Below are 20806 nucleotides of genomic sequence, written 5' to 3'. Positions count from 1 at the left end.
TGGCCCTGCCCAGGCGAGCCCCTAGGAGGGGTGGGCAGTGAAGGGATGTGGAGCCCCCATTACTGCTGTGTTCCTAGCGGTGGCCACAGAGAACCGTGTGGCTATCGGTGCCCTGTTACTCCCTCCCCTTGGAGATCCCTCCTGGATCTCATGGCAGGGGATGGGGATGGGGATGGGGGTGGGGGTGGGGGTGGGAAGTGGAGGGCCGTGCTTCCCACGCAGCTGCGATTCCCAGGGGCACCACACTGCCTCCGGGACCTCTGTCCATTACTTCTCCGGCTCCAGTTCCCATGGGCGGGGGAGCCTTTGCCTCGCAGAGTCTTGCTCTGACATGGAGGTCATCACACAGCCACCACATGGGAGGACCGCGCCCAACACGTGGCTCATCATAGCCGGCACTGCTCTCTGGGCTTCCTCTGCTATTCTTGTCAAGCCCAGGCAGGGGCTCCCCTGTGCTGCCCAGCAGGGTGTTGGAGCTGAGCCGCGCCCATTTCTATTGCCTTGAGTGGAAATGCATTGTGGGGAGTGGTGGCCTCGTGGTGCAGTGGGTTAAGCCACCGCCTGTGATGCCAGCATCCCATTTTGCAACCACGGTTCCAGTCCCATCTGTCCCATTTCCAATCCAGCTCCCTGCTAATGCACCTGGGAAAGCAGCAGCAGATGACCCAACTCCCTGTGTCCCTGCACCTATGAGGGAGACCTGGAAGAAACTCCTGGCTCCTTGCTTTGGCCTGGTGCAATCTCAGCCATTGGAGCCATATGAGGAGTGAGCAAGCAGGTGGGAGACCTCTCTCTCTCTCTCTCTCTCTCTCTCTGTCACTGTGCCTTTCCAATACATAAAATGAATCTTTTTCGGCTGGCGCTGCGGCTCAATAGGCTAATCCTTCGCCTAGCGGTGCCGGCACACCGGGTTCTAGTCCTGGTCGGGGCACCGGATTCTGTCCCGGTTGCCCCTCTTCCAGGCCAGCTCTCTTCTGTGGCCAGGGAGTGCAGTGGAGGATGGCCCAAGTCCTTGGGCCCTGCACCCGCAGGGAGACCAGGAGAAGTACCTGGCTCCTGCCTTCGGATCAGCGCGGTGCGCCAGCCACAGCACACCGGCTGCGGCGGCCATTGGGGGGTGAACCAACGGCAAAGGAAGACCTTTCTCTCTGTCTCTCTCTCACTGTCCACTCTGCCTGTAAAAAAAATGAATCTTTTTCAAAAAAGCAGTGTTTTAGGGGCTGAGGAGGAAGGAAGAGAGGAGAAGGCCTGGGCTTTGTCCTTGGAAACTCACGTCCCTCTTACCAAAATCTTTGAAAGCAGCGGCACTGCTTCCCAGGTCTCCAAGTTTGTTTCGCAGTTTCGTAGCCCAGCCATCCAGTCTGGGTCTGCTCGGCATTGCCGGCCTTTCGAGTGGGGCAGGCTCAGCTGCACCTCAGCATCCGGGGGAGGCAGTGGAGCTGGCTGCCACCTCCTTTATGGAGGACCAGTGCCAGAGACAGAGGAAGGCCCTGAGCCTGTGGGGCCGGCCAGGGACCCGGACATGGATGGCAGGCACAGCCTACGGGAATGGGATCCGGTAGCTGCCTGCTCAGCCCAGACCGCCGCTGAGTCAGAGGCCAGCCCTGGCCGGTGTGGCTGGCGCTCCACCTGCCCAGGCAGTCTCCTCCACTCTTGAAAGTGGACCGGGGCTGTGAGGACCAAAGATGAGGAGCCAGGCCAAGAGTCAGCCCAGCTCCTTAGGCGTGGATGTAGCCTGGGGCTCCCGACCGGCTCCACGCTGCCAGAGTCCGCTCATTTCCCAAGCCCTGGTCCTTGTGTGATCAGCATGGGGGCGCAGAGGGGGCGTGGCAGGCGCTGTGAAGCCCGAGCCCCCTGTGCTGGCCCCCTAGCTTGCGCACAAACCGCACAAACCGGCTGTGGGGCTGCAGGCAGGCTAGCTGCTCTGACCCTCAGGGCCCCGTCGTGTGCACTTAGCGCAGTGATGCCTGCCCTGCAGAGGGCCCTGGAGGATCAGTGCACACCGCACCCAAGGCAGCCACACCCAGGCAGGCCTCTCCCCTGCCCCCGCAGCCCGCCTGGAGCTGCTCCCCTTCTGTGTCCAGCCCTCAGCCCGCTTCCTGCTCCCAGCCGCTCTCCTCCCAGGAGCACCTGCCATCTTCATTTTGAGGGGAGATGTGTAGGAAGTGGACTACGCCTGTCTCCCCAAAGGGTGCCCTTGGCCTTGATCGGAACACAGAAAGCAGTCGGAGCCCTTAGTTTGGGGAGCACCCTGGCCCCACGGGAGTAGCTGAGGAAGGGGCACCCATCCTAGCTTCGCCCCTCGCGCGAGGGCTTGCACGCGCCTCTTCTACGTGGCATCTCAGTGGCCACCTGTACGTTCCACGCATCTCCGCAGAGCCATTGAGTGTTCTGTTCAGCCTGGAAGCCCCCTTTCTGCATGGCCCAACTGAATCCACGGGACGTAGCTGCCCTCTCGTGGCCAGAGAGGGAAAGGCACCCGACCCGCTGTCTGGCCCAAGCTTGGCTGCCTGTCACACCTGAGCCACGTTGAGCCATGGTGTGTGGGGGTCACCAGGAGACCCCGCAGCGCCACACAGCACAGACCCAAGCTCGGGGTCCCACACGGAGCCGTCATCACCTGGACACACTCCAGGTTTCGTGGTTCACACTCCTGTTCGTTTGTTGATTCACACAACAAATATCTGTGGAGTGTCTGCTGTGGTGGGCATGGTTCCAGCAGGAGGAACATAGCGGAGAGCCAGACAGGCAAGACGGAAGTGACGTCAGTAAGATGGCGGAAAGGGACTTTAGGGCGTGGGTCCCTTCGCTGTGAGCTGGGCAGTCCAGGTGAGGGACGGTGGGCCCTGGACAGGAAGAGATGCCCTGGAGAGGGTCGGGAGGACAGGCTCAGGTTGTCTGTGTCGCCCTCCTCCAAACCCGTCTGGAGCCCCCTAGAAAGGGCTTCTCTCCATGCAGGGGCAGGAGAGGGAATTTCTGACTTCACTGCGGACCCCGGCCCCAGGCAGGCCCCATGGACCCAGGATCCGAAGGTCTGATAGAGTGGCCGAATGGGTGAAAAACAAACAAGATCCAACTCCACGCTGCCTGCACGACTCACTTCAGCTTTAAGAACACACACAGTCTGAACGTGAAGACTTGGAAAAGATATTGCATGAGAATGGAGACTGCAAACAAGCGCAGGTGGCCGAAACTGGCGGGAGAAGTGGGCAGCAAGGGGGTCACAGTAGGACACTTCACTGACCCCCTTCCCCAATGAAGGGGTCTTCCGCGCTGCAAATCAACCAGGAGACAGAGGACTGGAGCAACCTTCCAGCCCTGCTGGATCTGAGCGACACAAGGAACGTTACAGAATATTTCACCCAGTGACAGCGGAACACACACAGGCTTGTCAAGCACACGTGGAACATTCTCCAGGACAGATCTCTCTCTCTCTCTCTCTCTCTCTCTCTCTCTCTCTCTCCAAATAAATTTTAAAGATTTTTTAAAAAGGAAAACTAATCAACAACAATCCTTCTCAAATTTCTTCCAAAAAATTGGAAAATTTCCAAATTCATTTTACAACGCCAGCATTACCTTGAAAGGATCCTAAAACCAGAGAAGTACATCATAGGAAATCACTCCCCTCGATGAACATGGCTGCAAAAATCAACAAAATGCTAGCAAAAAGAATTCTAGAGCTTACTAAAAGAATCATACACCATGAACACGCAGCATTCAATGATGGTTCCACATACAAGTACACATATCAGTAAATAAGATACCACACGTGAAAAGTGGAGGTTAAAAATAATTTGATCATCTCACTAACTGCAGAAAAACATTTGGTTTGACTAAATATAAAATCTTATCATGATGAAAAACCCTCAACAAATTAGATGTAGGAGGACCCAATATATATACCTCAATATAATAAAGACCATGTATAAAAACTCTACGGATCACATCGTTATCAAAGGGGAGAGACTAAAAGATTTCCCTCCAAGATCTGGTACCAAGTAGGGATGCTTATTCTTGCTTTCTTTTTTAAAAAAGTGATTTATTTGGAAGGCAGAGAGAGAGACAGTGAAGGAGGGAAGGGAGAGAGAGAGGGTACTCCCACTAGCAGTTCACTCCTCAGATATGCACAGTGGCTGGGTGCTGGGCCAGGCTGAGGCCAGGAGCTGAGAACTTAATTTAGGTCTTGAACCTAGGGGCAGGAACCCATTTACTTGGGCCATCACCTGCTGCCTCCCAGGCTGTGCACTAGCAGAAGGTGGAGTTGGGAGTGAAGCCAGGACTCCCACTTAGGCTCTCCACTGTGGGATACGGGCATTCCAAGTATGCATTCTTCCAGGCTGGGCGTTGCCCCTTTGCATGCATGCGTGCTGGGGTTGCCTAAGGAGCGCCACTGGTTTCATTTTGCCTTCTATCTTTTCCCTTGGTACTATGGGCTTTAGGTGCTGTATCTAGGGTGGCTCTGTGTTCTTGTAGCGTGAGGTCTTGAGGTTCCATCCATCTGATCCCATTCCCTATTCTGCCCAGGTAAGGCTGTCCTCCCAATGGCAGACTCCCACACTGTCTTGCGCCTGTGCCTCGTGAGGGTCATTGCTGGGAACACCCTCAGTAGGCCTTGTAAGAATTTCTAGGGACTCTACAAACTGCGGCAGAGTGGCTGGCTGTAGGGTTGTGTGTCACCAACGGGACACGTGAGTACTACGGCGGTTTTCTAACGGCATATTCTGATCCATGGCAGCAGCCATGCCAAAGGGCACATTCTCTCTTCCTACCCCAGCCTGGCATCAGCAAGAAGGTGAAGACACAGCCCCTGCTCGTGGAGACAGGGTGACTCGTTTCCTCGCTGCACCCCAGGGAGGGTCCTCTGTGGACCCGGGTTTTCTGGCTGGCACTCGAATCAGCGCCATACCATGTGGGACGCAGGCCTTGCATGCAGTGGTTTAACCAGCTGTACCACAGCACTGGCCCCGCACTTACCAGGTATCTAAGGCTCATCTGTGCTGGAGCACACATCAGTCCTTTATCCCTTTTCATGGCTCAGTGTGGATGCATTGCTTCATCTGTTGATGCTCTCAGGAAGGCTGAACTGTGCTGGACACCGATAGAGCACCACGCGTATGTGTCTGCGTTTCCTGACGTGACCCAGGCAGTGTTTCAGGAAGATCTCTATCAAGGTTGTATCTCTGGGGAGGCAGAGAATGGAGGGTGACAGTGTTTGGAGCTTGATCCTACTAGATAGGAGAGCAAAGTTAAGATCACCTAGGGAATCTTTCCAAAAGCAAACCTGATCCCTTCTCATTCTTCCTCTCTTCTCTCTCTCTCCAACTCTGACTGCAAACCCATAAAGCCGCAGGCTTTCCAGAGCAGAGCTCACCCTGGAGTTGAGAGCACTGGCTGGCTTCAGCCTGGTCTCATATTTCTCCTGCTAGCTCTGTCAAAAATCAGCCAACCGCACTCCTTCCTGGAATGGGGATGGCTGATAATTGCCTTCTGGGCTGTTGTTAATGAAAGGAATGATTTACTTATCCTTGTTAGTAATCGCCCACCTAGCACAAAGACCTATTATGGCATTGACGTGGCTGGCAGGAACGCCCTGCCGAGGCACCTGTGAGCCAGTCTCACAATTAGCTCTCGGCTCAGCATGCTCCCGGAAGGGAAAGCAGCCAGCTCTGGCCACCGGGGGCACTCTGTCCCTTGTGGGGTCTCCACAGCGCCCCAGGAGCCAGGAGCATCCAGGGGCAAACCAAGACATGAGGTCAGGGCTGCGCTCCCTGCTTGCAGTGCTGACCCATAAATCCCAGGGCTGTGGCTTCCCAGCATCTGGGAAGAACACAAGGGCTGGCAGTGACACGCATCGTGTCTATTTTACTGGGAGAATCCCAGCTGATTGGCAGTCGGAGCAGCCCTAAATCCCCTCTCTGAGTAGGTTTTCCCCTTCCCAAAGATTCTTGTGCCCATAATGCCAGCTCCTCATTGCTGCTGCATCTTTTCCCTCCGCGGTAGTGGCTGCCTTGCACTGCTCCATCATCTCCTGCTGGCCCAGTCTTTCTCTCTTGCTCATTCGTGCTGCTCCAGGAGCAAGCAAATAGACAGCAGTGGGTATGTTTGGATCAAGATCATCGGAGATGTACATCAAGAAAATTGCTTGGAGAACATTGTGTTGAACACTCCCATGGATGTGCACACACACACACTTGCACACACACATTTTCTCTTTGGTAAGATTCTATTTGGGAGTAAGTGCCTCTGGTCGAGAATTAGTCCCCAGTGAGCTATAACTTAAAGGCTTCAGCCTTGTGTGTGGTGAGGCGGCTCTTGGGGAATCAGCAGAACCAACTGAGCAGACAAGAGAGTCCTCAGGGGTCTGGTGGTGGAGGCTGCATGCAGAATGAGGGCTGGTCTCACCTGGCTTCTCCCCGTCCACCTGCTCAGACTGTGCAGTTGAGACAAGCCATGTCATCCACAGCAGTACCAATATACTTAGTAGATGCACAGAACTGCTCCTAGACATAGACATAGGTGTTTAGTTGTTCTCGCAGCACTGCATGTCACTCCCCCCAAACGTTGAGCCAACTTGCAACAATAAGAATGAAGCAAAAGGCTAAACTAAACAAGGTGAGAGGCTCACGGTGTGTGAATGCGATGGATTCCACAGGAGATCAGCACCGGGAAGTCTCTGTGTTGTGGCCCAGAGTCTGCACATACAACCCCGAGAGGGATCGTCCAGTGAGGAAGATGTCCCCCGGACGCGGACAGGCCATCCGCGTGGCTCAGCCAGGTGCCTTGAGAGCACGGCTCCTGTGCGTGCTGAGTCCAGGGCTACATGAGCACCAGCTGGGGACAGAGTAGGTGGCCCCATCAGCCAGCTTGGGTTGCACTGTCTCCCAGGGGCTTTTTCAATGCTTTGTAAAATGCAGTAGTACTCTTCTGTGCCAATAAAATCTTGTGCCATCTCAGAAAAAGATAATAAGGGGAACAGAAAGAGGGAGAGGGCGGGGTAGTGGGAAGGGTGAGGAAGAGAGGGGGGGGGGAACTTTGGTTCAAATGATTGACTGTGTGATGTGACCACTTTCCCAGGGCCCCTCTGTCCCCACACAGGTACTGCTGAGGCATCTCTGGGCTGATCTAGGTGAATGGATGGACACAGGCAGGAGAGAGGATGGCGGGTAGGGGAGGGAGGGAAGAGAGGAGGAGGGGAGGAGGGAGGGAAGAGAGGAACAGAAGGTGGCTTGGTTTTTATTACTCCCTGCACGGGATTATTGTGAGACCCACTGGGAAAATTTATATTTCTGATCTGAGGGGCTTCCTCTTCTTCTCTTCCTGTTCGTCAAGACCACCCTTTGGTTCTTTCTTTCCCAGTAGAACAAGTCGTGGTGCACTAAGAGACCAAAGAGACAGCATGGTTAAACACATGGGCTTTGAAGCCAGGGCCTGTATGTCTTTGCTGTGTGCTACTGGGCAAGTTACTCAACCCCTCTGTGCCTCCTTCTCCTCATCAGTAAAAGAAGGTGTCTGCAGTGTGGGCTCCATGGTGTTGATGTGGGGACCCATGCACGAATGTGTATCTGGCAGTTAGGATGGAGTTTGGCACAGGACTGATGTGAGAGATTTCCTAAGCATTCGCTGTCATGTTAAGGGTCTGTATATGTGCATGGCTCCTTGCGGTGGCAGTTTCTGCCCATACAGCCTCCAGCCCTCTGCATCCTGCCAGGCCTGGGGGCGGAGGCGGGGTGGTGGGGTTGGCAGGTGACTGAGGACTGCAGCCAGGGCTCTGGGAGTGGGTATAGCAGGTTGAGCAGGGAGCGGGTCAGAAGTCTGTACACCTTGTATTGCTGGGGACAGATGGAATCCATGGGGACATCTAGTCAGCATTTCATGTCACGGTTCTGGGATGTGGATGGACCGGCTCCTCCCTCCTCCCAAGGGCACTTCCTGGAGGGGCCTGCAGGCTCCAGCAGGCTGCATGTTTGCTCATAACTCAGTCCCATTCTCTTGAACAGACTTGCTGTCTGGGGGCTCTGGTCCTATACAGGGGATTTCCCAGGGGTCTCCTCTAACAACAGCGGGGTGCCAACGCATGCAGGAGGTTGGTTCAACAAAGACACAAGACCAGGGCAGCCAGATGAGCAATGGCCCAAAAACCTTTCGTTGGGTTGCGTGTGTCCCTTGCACATCACCGCGGGGGTTGTCCTGATGGTTCCCCCGGTCTGTTCGTTACAGTGCGTGTTCACTTTCTGCCAGGAGCCCATGATTTCTCTGGACCAAAGCGGCAGGGAGGCTTGCTGGGTCAGGAGCAGGCAGGCTGTTTGAGCAGGAGGTGGAGAAGGAGGCATGGGCCTGCCAGAGAAGAGACAGGGGCATGTGTGTGCTGGGGCGGCCAGGAGACCCGCTGGGCAGAAGTGGCAGAGGCAGCACGTGGGCCCTGCCCGGGAAGGCTCTGGCCAGAGCGAGGGCCACCAGCAGAATCAGTCTGACTCAATTAGAACGGAATAGGCAGTGACTTCCACGGCGGGGGTGTGGCACAAGGACTTCCTCCTACTTGGAGCCCAGCTGGGACTCTTCCCCAGCTGGTGTCAAGGGCAGGGGCAGGGGGAGGGTGGGCAGCAGTACCTGCGCAAGCAAACATACACCCAAGTGAGCCGGTGGGGGTGGCCGACACTGTTTTCCCCAGAGCCTCGCGTCCTTGGTTCTTCCAGTCGTTCTGTGCTCTTGGTGGCCGGCAGGGATGGTACAGGGTTTGCAGAGAGACAGGAACGCTTGCAACCTTCCCGAAGGCTGCAGTGCGCAGCCCGGTGCTAGGAGCAGCCCGCCAGTCACCACACACGGACGGAGTACCCGAGCGCAGGCTGCTGGTTTCTGAACTTGGTTCTTTTTCTTGCATCTTGTAAAGAGCGAGAAGGGGTGTCCCTGAGAGACACCCTTCTCACGAGGTGCAGGTTGGTGGAGGAGGGATAGGGAGAAGGAGCCTGCCTGAGACTGGGATTCCTAAGATCCAGTGGCCTGCTGATGAGTGGAAAGACAGGGGGAGGGGAGGATGTAGCAGGCCAGGAAAGACAGAGCGCTCCATCCTTAGCTGTGATGGAGAGAGGGACACAGGGACAGCCCGAGAGGCAGGGAGTAGCCTCCTCCCCTGGTGGAGGGCCTGCAGGTGCCGGCTTGTCTGATGGGAGTGCTTTTGCTAAGAACTGAGCATGGAGCTGAGGGGTCAGGGAACACTCAGAGGAAGGGGTTGTTTGCCTCCCCTGGTCCTGGCCTCCCCTGAGTTTGTCGCCTCCCGTTCCGGAGTTGCTGTCCAGTGTCCCCCAAGTGCCTCCTGTTGGCCGGGAGAATGGCCGGGTGCCCAGCTAGGGTGAGGATGTCGGGTTCTGCTCTCGGTCCTCAGTAAGCAGGAGCACACACATGTGTGTACGTATGAGTGTGAGTAGGTGTGAGTGTGTGTGCAGTGCCTGGGACTGGGGCTGGGGCTCACGGCCAGGGCAGAGCACACAGGAAGGAGAGAGCTTCCTGGAGGGTGGGGCCACCTGGGTCCTGCCCTACACCCGGGAGCACGGAAGACCCTGTGCCCAGAGTCGCCGCCCGCCTGCAGCATCCCAAGGGTGCCAGAGCAGCTGCAGCCCCTGAGCAGAGGAGCCCAGGAGAAGCAAGGAGTAAGTCCAGCTCGGCGGGGCTGTGGGTGGCCGGGCCCTGTGAGAGACGGGAGAAGCCAGGGCAGGCAGCCGAGTGCTGCAGGAGATGGGGATGGGAGACGTTTGTGCCTCTCTTGAAGGCTCTGCAGGACAGGGGCCGTTGCCGGGGCTGCAAATCCAAGTGCAGCAGGGAGGGATGAGGGCTTCATGGACATGGAGCCTCCGCAGAGGAGCTTGGAGGGGGGTGGCTGGAAGGGGAGGTATAGGCAGTGGTCCTGTGGGGTAGACTGAGGCAGCCAGCTCTCATAGCCCATTGGACCGCTATGCCTTGAACGGGGGTGGGGTAGTCGGGAGTGGGGGTGGTGGTTTGCACAAGATGCTAATCCTGCTTCTACTCACAGGGGCTCCCAGTGGCCAGCTTTTCCTAGAAGAGCCTTGGAGTGACTGCGATCAAGCCTTAGATGTTGGAGGTAGGAGGTGGTGTTACCATCTAACGGGGCTTTCAATTGCCCACTCGGGCCCGACTTCTTGAGGACCAAGGATGGGGACAAGCAAGCCTTGGCGTGAGCTCTGGGGTGCTTGGGGCACCGGGACAAGGGGAGCAGCTTGGCTGTCACCTCTCGTCTTTGCTTCTGTAGAGCGAGGATGCATTCCTGGTTCCTGGTCCACTTCCTCTCCGTGTTGGCCTCATCGCCGACTTCTCCCTTCCCCCAGTGCCGGTGGATCCTCGTGTCGTGTCCCGACGAGACCTTCTGGGGCTGGCAGGATCTCTCATGTCTAGACCCAGGCCTGGTGGTTCTCTCAGGGTATGTGTTCCATGACGGCAGGTGGCTGAGGGCTCCCCGGAGAGTTCTCGAGTCACCTCTGTTGGGGGGAGGGGAAGGTGCCCAAGGGATAAATCGTGATTTTGCTTTGCAGGAAGCTGAAAGGGGTTGGAGGGAGAGCTCGAAAAGCCCACCAGGAGCTGAGACTGCATCACCCCTGTCTGCTCACTTCCTGTTACCAACTTCCACTTTCCACTTCCTTAATGGAAGAGTTGAGGACTATAGAGAGCATGCGTGTAATACATCATCCCTCCCATCTAAAAGAGCCCCTCCCCCACACCCCATCTCCTCGCCTTCCCAGGCTCTGTCGACGCCTGCCCAGTTTTCCAGTCTCCTAAACCTGTCGCTCTTTCCAGAATCTTGCAGTCACTCAACACATGTGCATTGAGTAGGTACTTTGTGCTAGGTCATGCTGGATCCTGCAGAACCTCTGCTGGATAAGGTGTACCTGCCCTCAGGGAGCTCATGGGCAGGGAGGGGAGACAGCTGTGGGAATGGGTGTTTACAAGGACTGAGGACTGGATGAGAGAAGGGGTGTGCCACGCACAGGCAGGAGGGCCAGCAGGGGCCAGGGCAGAGGGGAAGCTCTCAGAGGAGGTGGTGTAACTGAAGCTGGTGTTTCACATGCTTTGCTGCCCGAGGCACACTTTGAGGATCACTGATATTTAAGACATCTCAGGCCGGCGCCGCGGCTCACTAGGCTAATCCTCCGCCTAGCAGCGCCGGCACACCGGGTTCTAGTCCCGGTCGGAATGCCGGATTCTGTCCCGGTTGCCCCTCTTCCAGGCCAGCTCTCTGCTGTGGCCAGGGAATGCAGTGGAGGATGGCCCAAGTGCTTGGGCCCTGTACCCCATGGAAGACCAGGAGAAGCACCTGGCTCCTGCCTTTGGATAGGTGCGGTGTGCCGGCCACAGCGCGGCCATTGGAGGGTGAACCAACGGCAAAGGAAGACTTTCTCTCTGTCTCTCTCTCACTGTCCACTCTGCCTGTCAAAAAAATAAATAAAAATTAAAAAAAAAAAAGACATCTCCGTCAGAGGCATGGAGGCAGAGGGCAGAGCAGAATCTGACCCAGGTGTCCTGCCCTCTGCCCCTTGGTGACCTGGCAGGAAACAGCCCAGCAGTGCAGCTCGGGGTAGCAGGTCCCGGCTGCCATGCCTCCTTCACCTCCCCCCACCCCTTCCTTTACCATTGCTCTTCCTCAGCCCATTGTCTACACCATGGATGGAAGATCCACCCAAGACGCCCCATGGGTTGGGGATCCTTGAATGGCTCAACCCTTGTCCTATCCCCTCGGGCCTCTGCCACCCTCTCCAGCCTCAGCTCTACCCCCTGCCTCCCCGTTGCCTGTTGCACACCCAGACTCCACACAGCCGGTTGGCCAGACCTCCTTGGGCTGTGTGACTTTTCCTGCCAGTGCAGTCTCCTGGGGTCCCCTGAGCAATTCTTGCACATCCCTTAGATTCAGGTCAGTTGCCAGATCTTGGGAAGCCTCCCCACTTACCCTTCGGCCAGGTTCCTGCTTCCCCTTCCCGTCTCGGGGGTGGGATGGAGCCGGCTCCACCAGCTTGAGCACCAGTTGTGTGCATCTCTCTCCAGCTCTGTGTTCAGTGACTTCATGGTAAGGAGATGGAAGTCAGCCGTGGTGGGAATCTTTACACCGTGGAGATTGGTGGGAGTGGGCACTTGGCCTCCCAGTTAAGGTGCTGGCGGGGGGTCCCGTGGCTGAATGCCTGGGATCCATCCCCGGCTCCTGACTCCAGCTTTCTGCTAATGCAGCGATGACCCAAGTGATTGGGTCCCTGCCACACACATGGGAGGCCTGCATTGAGTTTCTAGCTCCTGATTTTGGCCTAGCCCAGCCCTGGCTGTTGTGGGCTTTTGGAGAGTGAACCAACAGACAGAAGAGCTCTATCTTTCTGTCTGTCTTTCTACTTCTCAAATTAAAAAAGATGATGAAGAAGCAGCAGCAGCAGCAGCAAAGAAAGAAACTGACTCAAACCCTAAAGCAGCTCTCCCTCTCACATCTTGAGAGCCTGCTGAGTACCCGGCCACACAGCCCTCGCTGCGTCTTTCCCTACCTGTGTCCTGAGTTGTGTGCTTGTCGCTTTTTCTCAAAACTGTGAATGCTTCAAAGCAGGGCCCCATGTCTTATCTTTTTAACTCAGGCCCAGCAGAATGTATGATACTGGTAGTACTTCAAAAAGTATGTAGAAAGGTCGAATTAAAAGATAAGTTCATTTTGGTACAAAAAAAAATGTTGAAATCCATGCCTGCCTGGGGTCTCCAAGAAATTAATGAAAAATGCATATTCTGCAAACCTGTGTTTCCACATCTTAGTCAGCAAAATAAACTCATCTTTTAATTCCATTTTTCCATGAACTTGTTGAAGTACCTCTGTACAATTAGGAGACATGAAACAGGAGTACCCAACACCAATTCTAGGGGCCAAGTTGGCATAGCTTTTGTCCCCCAAGTCCCAGCACCCAACTCAGGGTCTCACCCAGAGCAGGCAGCCCGTGTAGGTTTCTCGTCTGTATCCGCTCACATCAGAGAGAGTTAGAGACCCAGAGCAGGCACCCTGTATGGGTTTCTCGTCTGTATCTGCTCACATTAGAGTTAGAGACCAACAAGTGGAGTGTAAGTCCCAGCTCCCGGTCCAGTGGGTCCGTGGAGCTAGTTTTCTTAGCAGGTTGTCACCAAGTGCAACTGGAGGGTGGAAAGGGGCAGAGGGAGGTGTCCAGAGAAAAGCAGACAATGGCCTCGCTGGCCTTTGGCTGGTGGGAGAGACTCCATGGCCTGGCCTTTTTTTCTCTCCTTATCCTTGCAGTTCATGGCTGCCTCACTTCCGGTGGGCCCCAGCTGCCAGTAGACTCCAGCCAGAGCGAGCTCAGGGCAAAGGGCAGGCAGGGAGTGGGAGTGCAGAGACGGGGCTTCTAATAAGGACTTGACACAACCAGAGCTGGACCAAGGCAGCATCAGGCCTGTATGAGAGGAGGCGGTGACCTGCTTGGTTAAGCACAGGCTTTGGAGACTGCATCTCAGCTCTCCCAGTCGCTTGCTGGGTGACCACCATGGGTGGTGACTGAACATTTCTGGACCTCAATTTTCTTATATATAAAATGGGAATAACGGGCCGGTGCTGTGGTGTAGCGGGTAAAGCCACCGCCTGCAGTGCCAGCATCCTGTATGGGCGCTGGTTCGAGTCCCGGCAGCTCCATTTCTGATCCAGCTCTCTGCTATGGCCTGGGAAAGCAGCAAAAGATGGCCTTAATCCTTGGGCCCCTGAACCCATGTGGGAGACCCAGAAGAAGCTCCTGGCTTCAGATCAACACAGCTCCAGCCGTTGCAGCCAGTTGGGAAGTGAGCCAGCAGATGGAAGACCTCTCTCTCTCTGCCTCTCTTTGTGTGACTCTTTCAAGTAAATAAATCAATCTTTTTAAAGAATAGGAATAACAGTTGCTGCTTTATAAAAAGAAACAGTTGAAAGAAGACTGAGATAGTTGATGAAGGAGAGTGTTTAGCAAGGAGGCTGGCACGCACAGGGAGGGCTGTCTCATTGTTGCTAGTCATTCTCTGTTTTGACTGGAAGCAGGATAAAAGACTTACCAAAACAAACAAACAAACAAACAAAAAACCCAAAAACCATAATAGAAATACCCCAAAGCCCCAAACTAAAAACCTATCTGAGGCCCGACCTGGCTCCAGACAGTGATTTGGATGCCGAGTGATGGGCCAGAGACTTGCCACTCAAAGTACAGTCCCAGTGGAGAGTTTGTTCCAAATGCAGAATCTCATGCTGCCCCCCTGCCCTGCTGGTTAACAACAAACCAGGTCCCCAGTGTGTTTGTCAGATTGCAAGGCTTTGGGCTGGAGCACACTCAGAGAGTCCTCCCAAAGTCACCCCAGTAGCTTCTCCCCTACGTTCCCTAGCAAACAGGCCTCCCTGCAGACAGGGAGGCACTGTAGGAGCAGGGAGCGAAGAGGATCCCTGCCAAGCTGCGTCCAGCCCCCGCCTGGGTGGTGAGCCCGTCCCCAGCACAGCCACAATCTGATTGAACTTCCGCCATCTGACCAGCAGATGGCGAGTGTGTGCTGAGGCTTCTCAAAGGCAGAATTTCTTGACTTAGCAAGGCCACCACCCTCTTGGCTCCTATACAGAATCGCAACTGTGGGCCAGGTCTGGGGTGGTCTCTGCTGCCCCCAGTGAGAATACTTCCCTAAGGGTCCCTGTTGCCTGTTCTCTGAGTTTTCCCAGGCGGCCTCACCTGAGACCAACATCAGCATGAAGCCTTGGTCTCCTAGCTGGCCAAGAAAGTGTACTTAAGTCTCAGGTGAGTGAGCATCTCATGGCCACATGGCCACAGGCTCCCGCAGGTCCCTGTTCTTCGTCTATGCACCTGTGTTGAGTATGTGCTTGCTCCCATGAGCAATAGGTTCTCAGTTAAATTAAAGTGGGGAAAAAGAAAGAAAGAAAGAAAGAAAGAAAGAAAGAAAGAAAGAAAGAAAGAAAGAAAGAAGCTGGTATTTGGCAAGGGTCTTTAGACAGCCAAAGCCATCCCTATGCCTTAAGGAGGAGAAAAAATTCTGATTGTGAATACATAGGCTTGCCGGATCGAGTGGGGGCGAAGTCACGGTGCTGAGAATATTTCATGAAACAAGGGGGTTCTTTCCCGGCAGGCTTTTGCTAAAATCAAGTCTGAACAGAGAACACTCTGGAATTCGCCTCATAGTGGGTCTGTGTTCTGGGTTAGGTGTGCAACGCTGGATCCCAGGGCCTTAACGGGGGGAGAGGGGATATCGGAAAAAGCCCATCCTTGGGAGCCAGGTTCTTCAAGCCCACTTTAGCCGCTCATTAGTTGTTTGCCTTTGGGGGACTAATTAACATTTCTGTGTCTCAGTTTCCCCCACCTGTCAAATGGAAGTAATGGGATTAGAAACTGCGTATGATGAGCTGGGGCTCCAGCGGCTTCTGACACACAGGCAGTCCCTGGCACACAGCACGTACTTGACAGGTGTTTGCTGTCACTTCCCTGTAGTTTTGGTTCCTCCGTCAATAAAACAGGCAGAACCATTCTGTCCTTCTCAGGGGGCAGGTGAGGCCCCGGGGAAGAGACTGGAGGAAGAGGGTCCCTGGAGTCGATGCGGTCTCTTCTTCCTCTCCAGGTCTTCTTCAAATTATGGAAGAAGCCAGAGCAGCTCAGTGCCCGGCGTGTCTACCACCCCAGCATGGTGCTTGTCAGCTGGGCGTTGGACATGTGCCAGGGAGCAAGGTAAGGGATGCACCTGCACACAGCCCTGCCCCAGGCCCTTGTGAAAAAGGCCAAAGCCCCAGGCTGGGAGATGCATGGTCCCTGCAGTACGATGGCTTCTTCTCTGAGGCCAGATTCCCTGGGGCCTCGGGATCTGGCCTCTGCTGCTCCCCAGGGCTTCCTAGTTACCCTCCCTGGGAGGGGAGCAGGTGGTCACTGATGGCTTGAAGCCATCAGGCTAGAGAGTAGCCAGGGAGCCCTGAGCCCTCTCATTTGGCATCCTGTTAACCCCAAGGCTCCATCATGACTGTAGATGCCCTTCCAGTCCTCGGGATAAGACCTTCCCACGGATTTTCTCTGCAGGGTTTGCCCGGGGTTTGGAACACGGAAGAGAAAACCCAGACCACAGCAAGGACCTTCTCCACTGATTTTATCTTTTATCTCCCACAGCCCACTTGGGATGCGGAGTCTGTGGGCCGCACCCTCACGGAGCCGCATTGTGGACCGCCCAATGCGGGGCTTCACGTGTGACCCTGCCTGTAGTGGAAGCCACATCTTCCCACCCTGCAGCTGGTCAGAAGACCCCCTCAGCTCCAGAGGCCTAGGATAAGCTCTCAGTTCTACTCCTGGCTGCACCGGTGACTTGGGCTCTGCCCATGAACAAGCCCTTCTCACCCTTGCTTATCCTTTAGTTTCTAAGGTTCAAAAGTCTCACAGCCACCTGAGCAGATCCTGGAACCAACCTTAACTCACGGGCTCAGGCCTCCTCCCTACATCTGTAAAATGAAGGCCTCGTCTGGATGGTCTCTAAGCGCTCTCATCCTGTGGTTCCGTGATCTGTAACTGATCACAGGGACCAAGCGCCTTGTGGTCTGGGAAGCACCACTGCCTGGAGTGTCCCTGGCAGTGCCAATATGGCAGGGCTGCATGGGAGCACTTCCGGTCAGAAGTGCATTTGGGACCATGGGTTGGGAGATCCGTGGAGCTCATGTTTCACTAGGCTCCCTCAGTTTGCCTTTCTGAGTTGTAGGAGTCCTACTCTAGGCTGGTAGACAAAGGGCTAAGACAAGAGACACCAAGGAGAGCATCTCCCTCTCCCTTCTCCCTGCTTCTCCCCCTCCCCCTTGCTTCCCCTCCCCCTCTTCCCCACCCCTCTCCTTCCGTCTTCCCTCTCTCCTTCCTTCCTTCTTGCCTGCCTTCCTTCCTCCCTCCCTCCTCTCCCTTTCTTCCTCCCTCCCTCCCTTCCTTCCTTCTTCCTCTTCAGCACCACTTCTGACTGCCCTCTCCCTCTCTTACCTCCTGTGCTTATTTTCACCCAGGGTCTCTTTGAGGCCATGGCTGCCCACTCTCCCTACGATACCTCTTTGCTGAGTGCCTCTTTTCTGATGGGCACAGTGGTCTTCCTGCATACGCTCAGCTTCATCATCCTTTTTCTGAACTTCTGCCACCAGATAAACTTGAGAGGCAAGCTGGAGAAGCCAGCCCAAGGGGCAGGACCCAGGATTACAGCTTGCAGAGCTGTCCCTACAGAGTTGGGCAGATGGCAGAACCCTGCATTTCATCCTAAGAAGGGAGAAGGAGGGAGGAGGAGGAGGATGCCTCCTCTCCAGAGTTCAGGAGGAAAAACACAGACCCAGCTTCCTGGACTTATTTCTGTTTGTGCCTTTATCACACAAATTTGTCTTTGTGCATCTCTTTCTCTGGTAGAGGCAAACCTCTCATTGGAGGGACTGTCTTATTCCCAGTGCTCCCCACACCTGGCACAGTGTCTCAGTACACGTGCATTTGGGTCCAAGACTTCCAGTGGGAGTGCAAGAAGTCAAGACTGGCTTGATATCTAACCTCACAATGGGAAACCTGGAGACTACCCCAGAGTCACCATGAGTCTGTTTGACTTCCCGCAAGGTTGTGTAAATAGTTCCCCTGAATATCTTTTCTGTCTGCTCACTACTGCCTGCCTTTGTATTTATATAGTTGAATGCTTCTGTGTGCGTATGGGCAGAGGGAGAAAGAAGACGATGTGTCTGATTGCTTATTCTTGCAAATACACGTGCATGTTTCTATTTGTGTTTCTCTCTGTGGTGTTTGCTTGTCTCTTCTGTATATCTCTGGAAAATAAAAGCTACTGAGCTCAATGATTTGCTGATCCTAACAGAAGACACAGAATCACTGAAAAATTCCTGAATTCTGCTTGGAGCCCCCAAAGAGGGATAGGAAAGGAGGGAAGATGGGGTAAGATGGGTGTGGCCAATCTCCTCATGGACCCTGAAGCACAGCAAAGGAGACTATGTGGCTGAGAGCTTGCAGTCCAGCAAAACAAGCACCTGCTGAGCTGTTTTTTCCCTAGAACTGGGTGGGTTTCTGAACAGCTTGCCTGGGCGATCTCTCTCTCTCTTTCTCTCTCTTTCTCTCTCTCTCATTGTGCTTCTTTTTCATAGTTTCTGCCCTTAGCTCTTTTAAAGCCCTAGGTGATTTCTTGTTTTGCGATGCTCGGCAGTCAGGAAGGTGAAGGCACTGTGGAGGGCTGTCCGTGCATTTTGGGGAGTATCTACCCACTGGGCACTCTGGATAATCGACTCAAGTCCAGGCACGACTGCATCCTGCAGACAGAACCTCAGAGAAAAGTTCTTGTCAGTTGTACAGGATGTGAGCACATTCCACACACTTTCCAAGCACAGGTTGGGCACCTTATGAGGACGGGGGCGGGGGGGGGCACCTATTTTAAGACAATTTTATTTTAAACACAAAGGAGTATGGTCTGTTCTGCAGTGTAGCAGCCGGGACAGGGGAAAACTTAGTCATTCTAGAGTTCAGAGGTAATATCGGCCTGGTTCCACGTGGCTTCCTCTGCTTGGCTGAGCAGCGTAGGGGAAGGGGTAAACCTCGAGACACATCTGAATGAGCTGGGACTTGGGCTGGGGACAGCCTGCTGTGCGGCTTGTCAGCGAGGTGCTTTGGGGAAGTTCCACATTGCCACGACTTCTGAGTCAAAGGCTCTTTGTAAATGTTGCTTCTCAGTGCAGAGTGAAAAATCATAACATGGCCAAACTCCTCACTAGTGCTGTCACAGTTCACCCGGATGAACTGTTGAAGATCCTGGAAAGGAGGGCTGACCATATAGCACAGCGAGGCCAAGCCCTGGTCTAGACAGTGCCCGTTTCTCACGACAGGGAGGGCAGCCAAGGGAAGCTGCCATTGGCAGAAGGGAGGAGGCAGCCCCCTCTCTCACTGTGTCCCACAAGCGTCTCCCAGCTAGTTAGCGGTTTTGAAGATTCAAGCCCTCGCAGTGGTCAGGGTTTAAGATCTGTGTGTGAGAGTTTCAGGGAGTCAGCAAGGTGCTGCTTGCAGGGCCGTGTCGGGGGAGGAGGAGGGGAAAGAGGCCACGGAGACACAAGACCTTGACATTGAGGACCCAGGATTTTAGTGAGGGTGGGAAGGAAAGAATGAAGAGAAGAGTTGTTCTGAAAAGATCAGGGCTCGGTGGGCACCTGGTGCACGGGGTCGGGGGGCATTTCACTTTCTGTGCAGGACGTCCACATTCCATTTTGGAATGCTTGGTTCGAGTCCCGGCTTCGCTCCCAATCCCAGCTGTCTGCTACTGCACACCCTGGGAAGGAGCAGGTGATGACTCAGGCACAGGGGGTCCCTGCCACCCACATGAGAGACCTGCGCTGCGTTCCAGGCCCCTGGCTTTGGCTGGCTGTGTGGGCATTCGGGGGAGTGAACCTGCAGGTGGGAGATCGCTGTCTGTGTCTCTGCCTTTCAAGCAAAATACAAATAAATCTATCTTTGCAATGCCACCTGGAAGCATGCTAACGGTGGAGACCCCCTGAGTGGGGAGAGGCAGCCCTGGATTCTCAGCATTGGAGAGCCCAGGCCCTGCCCCTGCCCTCCCCCTGGCTGGGACGGGGACACTGCCCATCTTTGATCACTGCCTTTTCACAGACAGAACTCAACACACAAGGCTCTTTCGGCTCTAGAAACGTGAGGGCCTCTCAAAGATCTCACGGAAAAATGGAATTAAAAGATAATATGAATGGTCTATGAATTTTTGGAAGCCCCTTCGTACACATTCATGAAGCTGGAATAATAACATATGGTCACTAGAAACCCTTCTTTCAAAAATACCTACTAATTTAGCGAAGCAATGTTAAATAAGAATGTAGGAAAATCTGTTTTGAGGAGAACTATGTATAAAATGTCAACACAAAAATGTTAACAGTGACTGTCTCCAGATGATGAAATTGTGACTATTTTTATATTTTTTGTGTTTTTCCTGTTTACTACAATGCTTATTCTTTTTTTAATAATAAAACTACAGCATGATGAATTCAAGAGGTCTGGGGCATGCTATGTTTCTGAGAATTATTGAGCTATTGACTTGATCTGCTCATCTTGTCTTTATCAGTGGTGTGGATGATGCAGTTGGTCCTACTGTTGATAACACAGTTACTGAGGCCTTGCTGTCTCCGAGGCACTGAGCTGCTGTTAGAGAGCTGGGCGCAGACCAGCCTTGATTTTCATTATAAGGACCATGTGAAGACTTAAACAAGCATGTGAGAAGTCACACCTTGAGACCCAGCCATGGCTTCAGGGAAAAGTTAAAAGAAAGCCAGTGTTGGCCCAGTGTGGGCGCAGAAGAGGATTTTGAACAAAGATGGAAACTCAGGGTCAAAAAGTGAAAATGGTGCTGGCCACCATGACGACCTGATTCCAAGCTTCCCACAGTGACACCAGTCCTTGCTCTTTTTTTTTTAAATTTTATTTATTTATTTATTTATTTTTTTGACAGGCAGAGTGGGCAGTGAGAGAGAGAGACAGAGAGAAAGGTCTTCTTTTTGCCGTTGTTTCACCCTCCAATGGCCACCGTGGCCGGCGCGCTGTGGCCGGCGCATCACGCTGATCCGAAGCCAGGAGCCAGGTGCTTTTCCTGGTCTCCCATGGGGTGCAGGGCCCAAGGACTTGGGCCATCCTCCACTGCACTCCCTGGCCACAGCAGAGAGCTGGCCTGGAAGAGGGGCAACCGGGACAGAATCCGGCGCCCCGACCAGGACTAGAACCCGGTGTGCCGGCGCCGCAAGGCGGAGGATTAGCCTAGTGAGCCGCGA

At 54.4% G+C, this 20806-nt stretch overlaps 1 protein-coding gene across 1 annotated transcript; it reads left to right on the top strand.

The window, feature by feature from the left end:
- Positions 1–209: 209 nt before the first annotated feature.
- LOC127491973 (uncharacterized) lies at positions 210–20429 on the top strand. The gene is made up of 5 exons (XM_070048425.1): positions 210–9644; positions 10025–10093; positions 10262–10429; positions 15613–15719; positions 16149–20429. Exons 2-5 carry the CDS (start codon positions 10085–10087, stop codon positions 16306–16308), a joined length of 444 nt encoding a protein of 147 aa, XP_069904526.1. The 5' UTR covers positions 210–9644; positions 10025–10084; the 3' UTR covers positions 16309–20429.
- The last annotated feature ends 377 nt before the right edge of the window (positions 20430–20806 follow it).

Source organism: Oryctolagus cuniculus, chromosome 9 (assembly GCF_964237555.1).
Source record: "Oryctolagus cuniculus chromosome 9, mOryCun1.1, whole genome shotgun sequence".
Taxonomy (NCBI): Eukaryota; Metazoa; Chordata; class Mammalia; order Lagomorpha; family Leporidae; genus Oryctolagus; species Oryctolagus cuniculus.
The sequence above is the reverse complement of the archived record's forward strand: the minus strand, read 5'-3'. Positions and strand labels throughout refer to the sequence as shown.

Excerpts from the sequence above, each read along its gene's own strand:
- LOC127491973 (XM_070048425.1), top strand. Across the intron at positions 10,430-15,612 it reads GGCCTGGTGGTTCTCTCAGG|GTCTTCTTCAAATTATGGAA; the intron begins GTATGTGTTCCA and ends CTTCCTCTCCAG. Across the intron at positions 15,720-16,148 it reads GACATGTGCCAGGGAGCAAG|CCCACTTGGGATGCGGAGTC; the intron begins GTAAGGGATGCA and ends TATCTCCCACAG.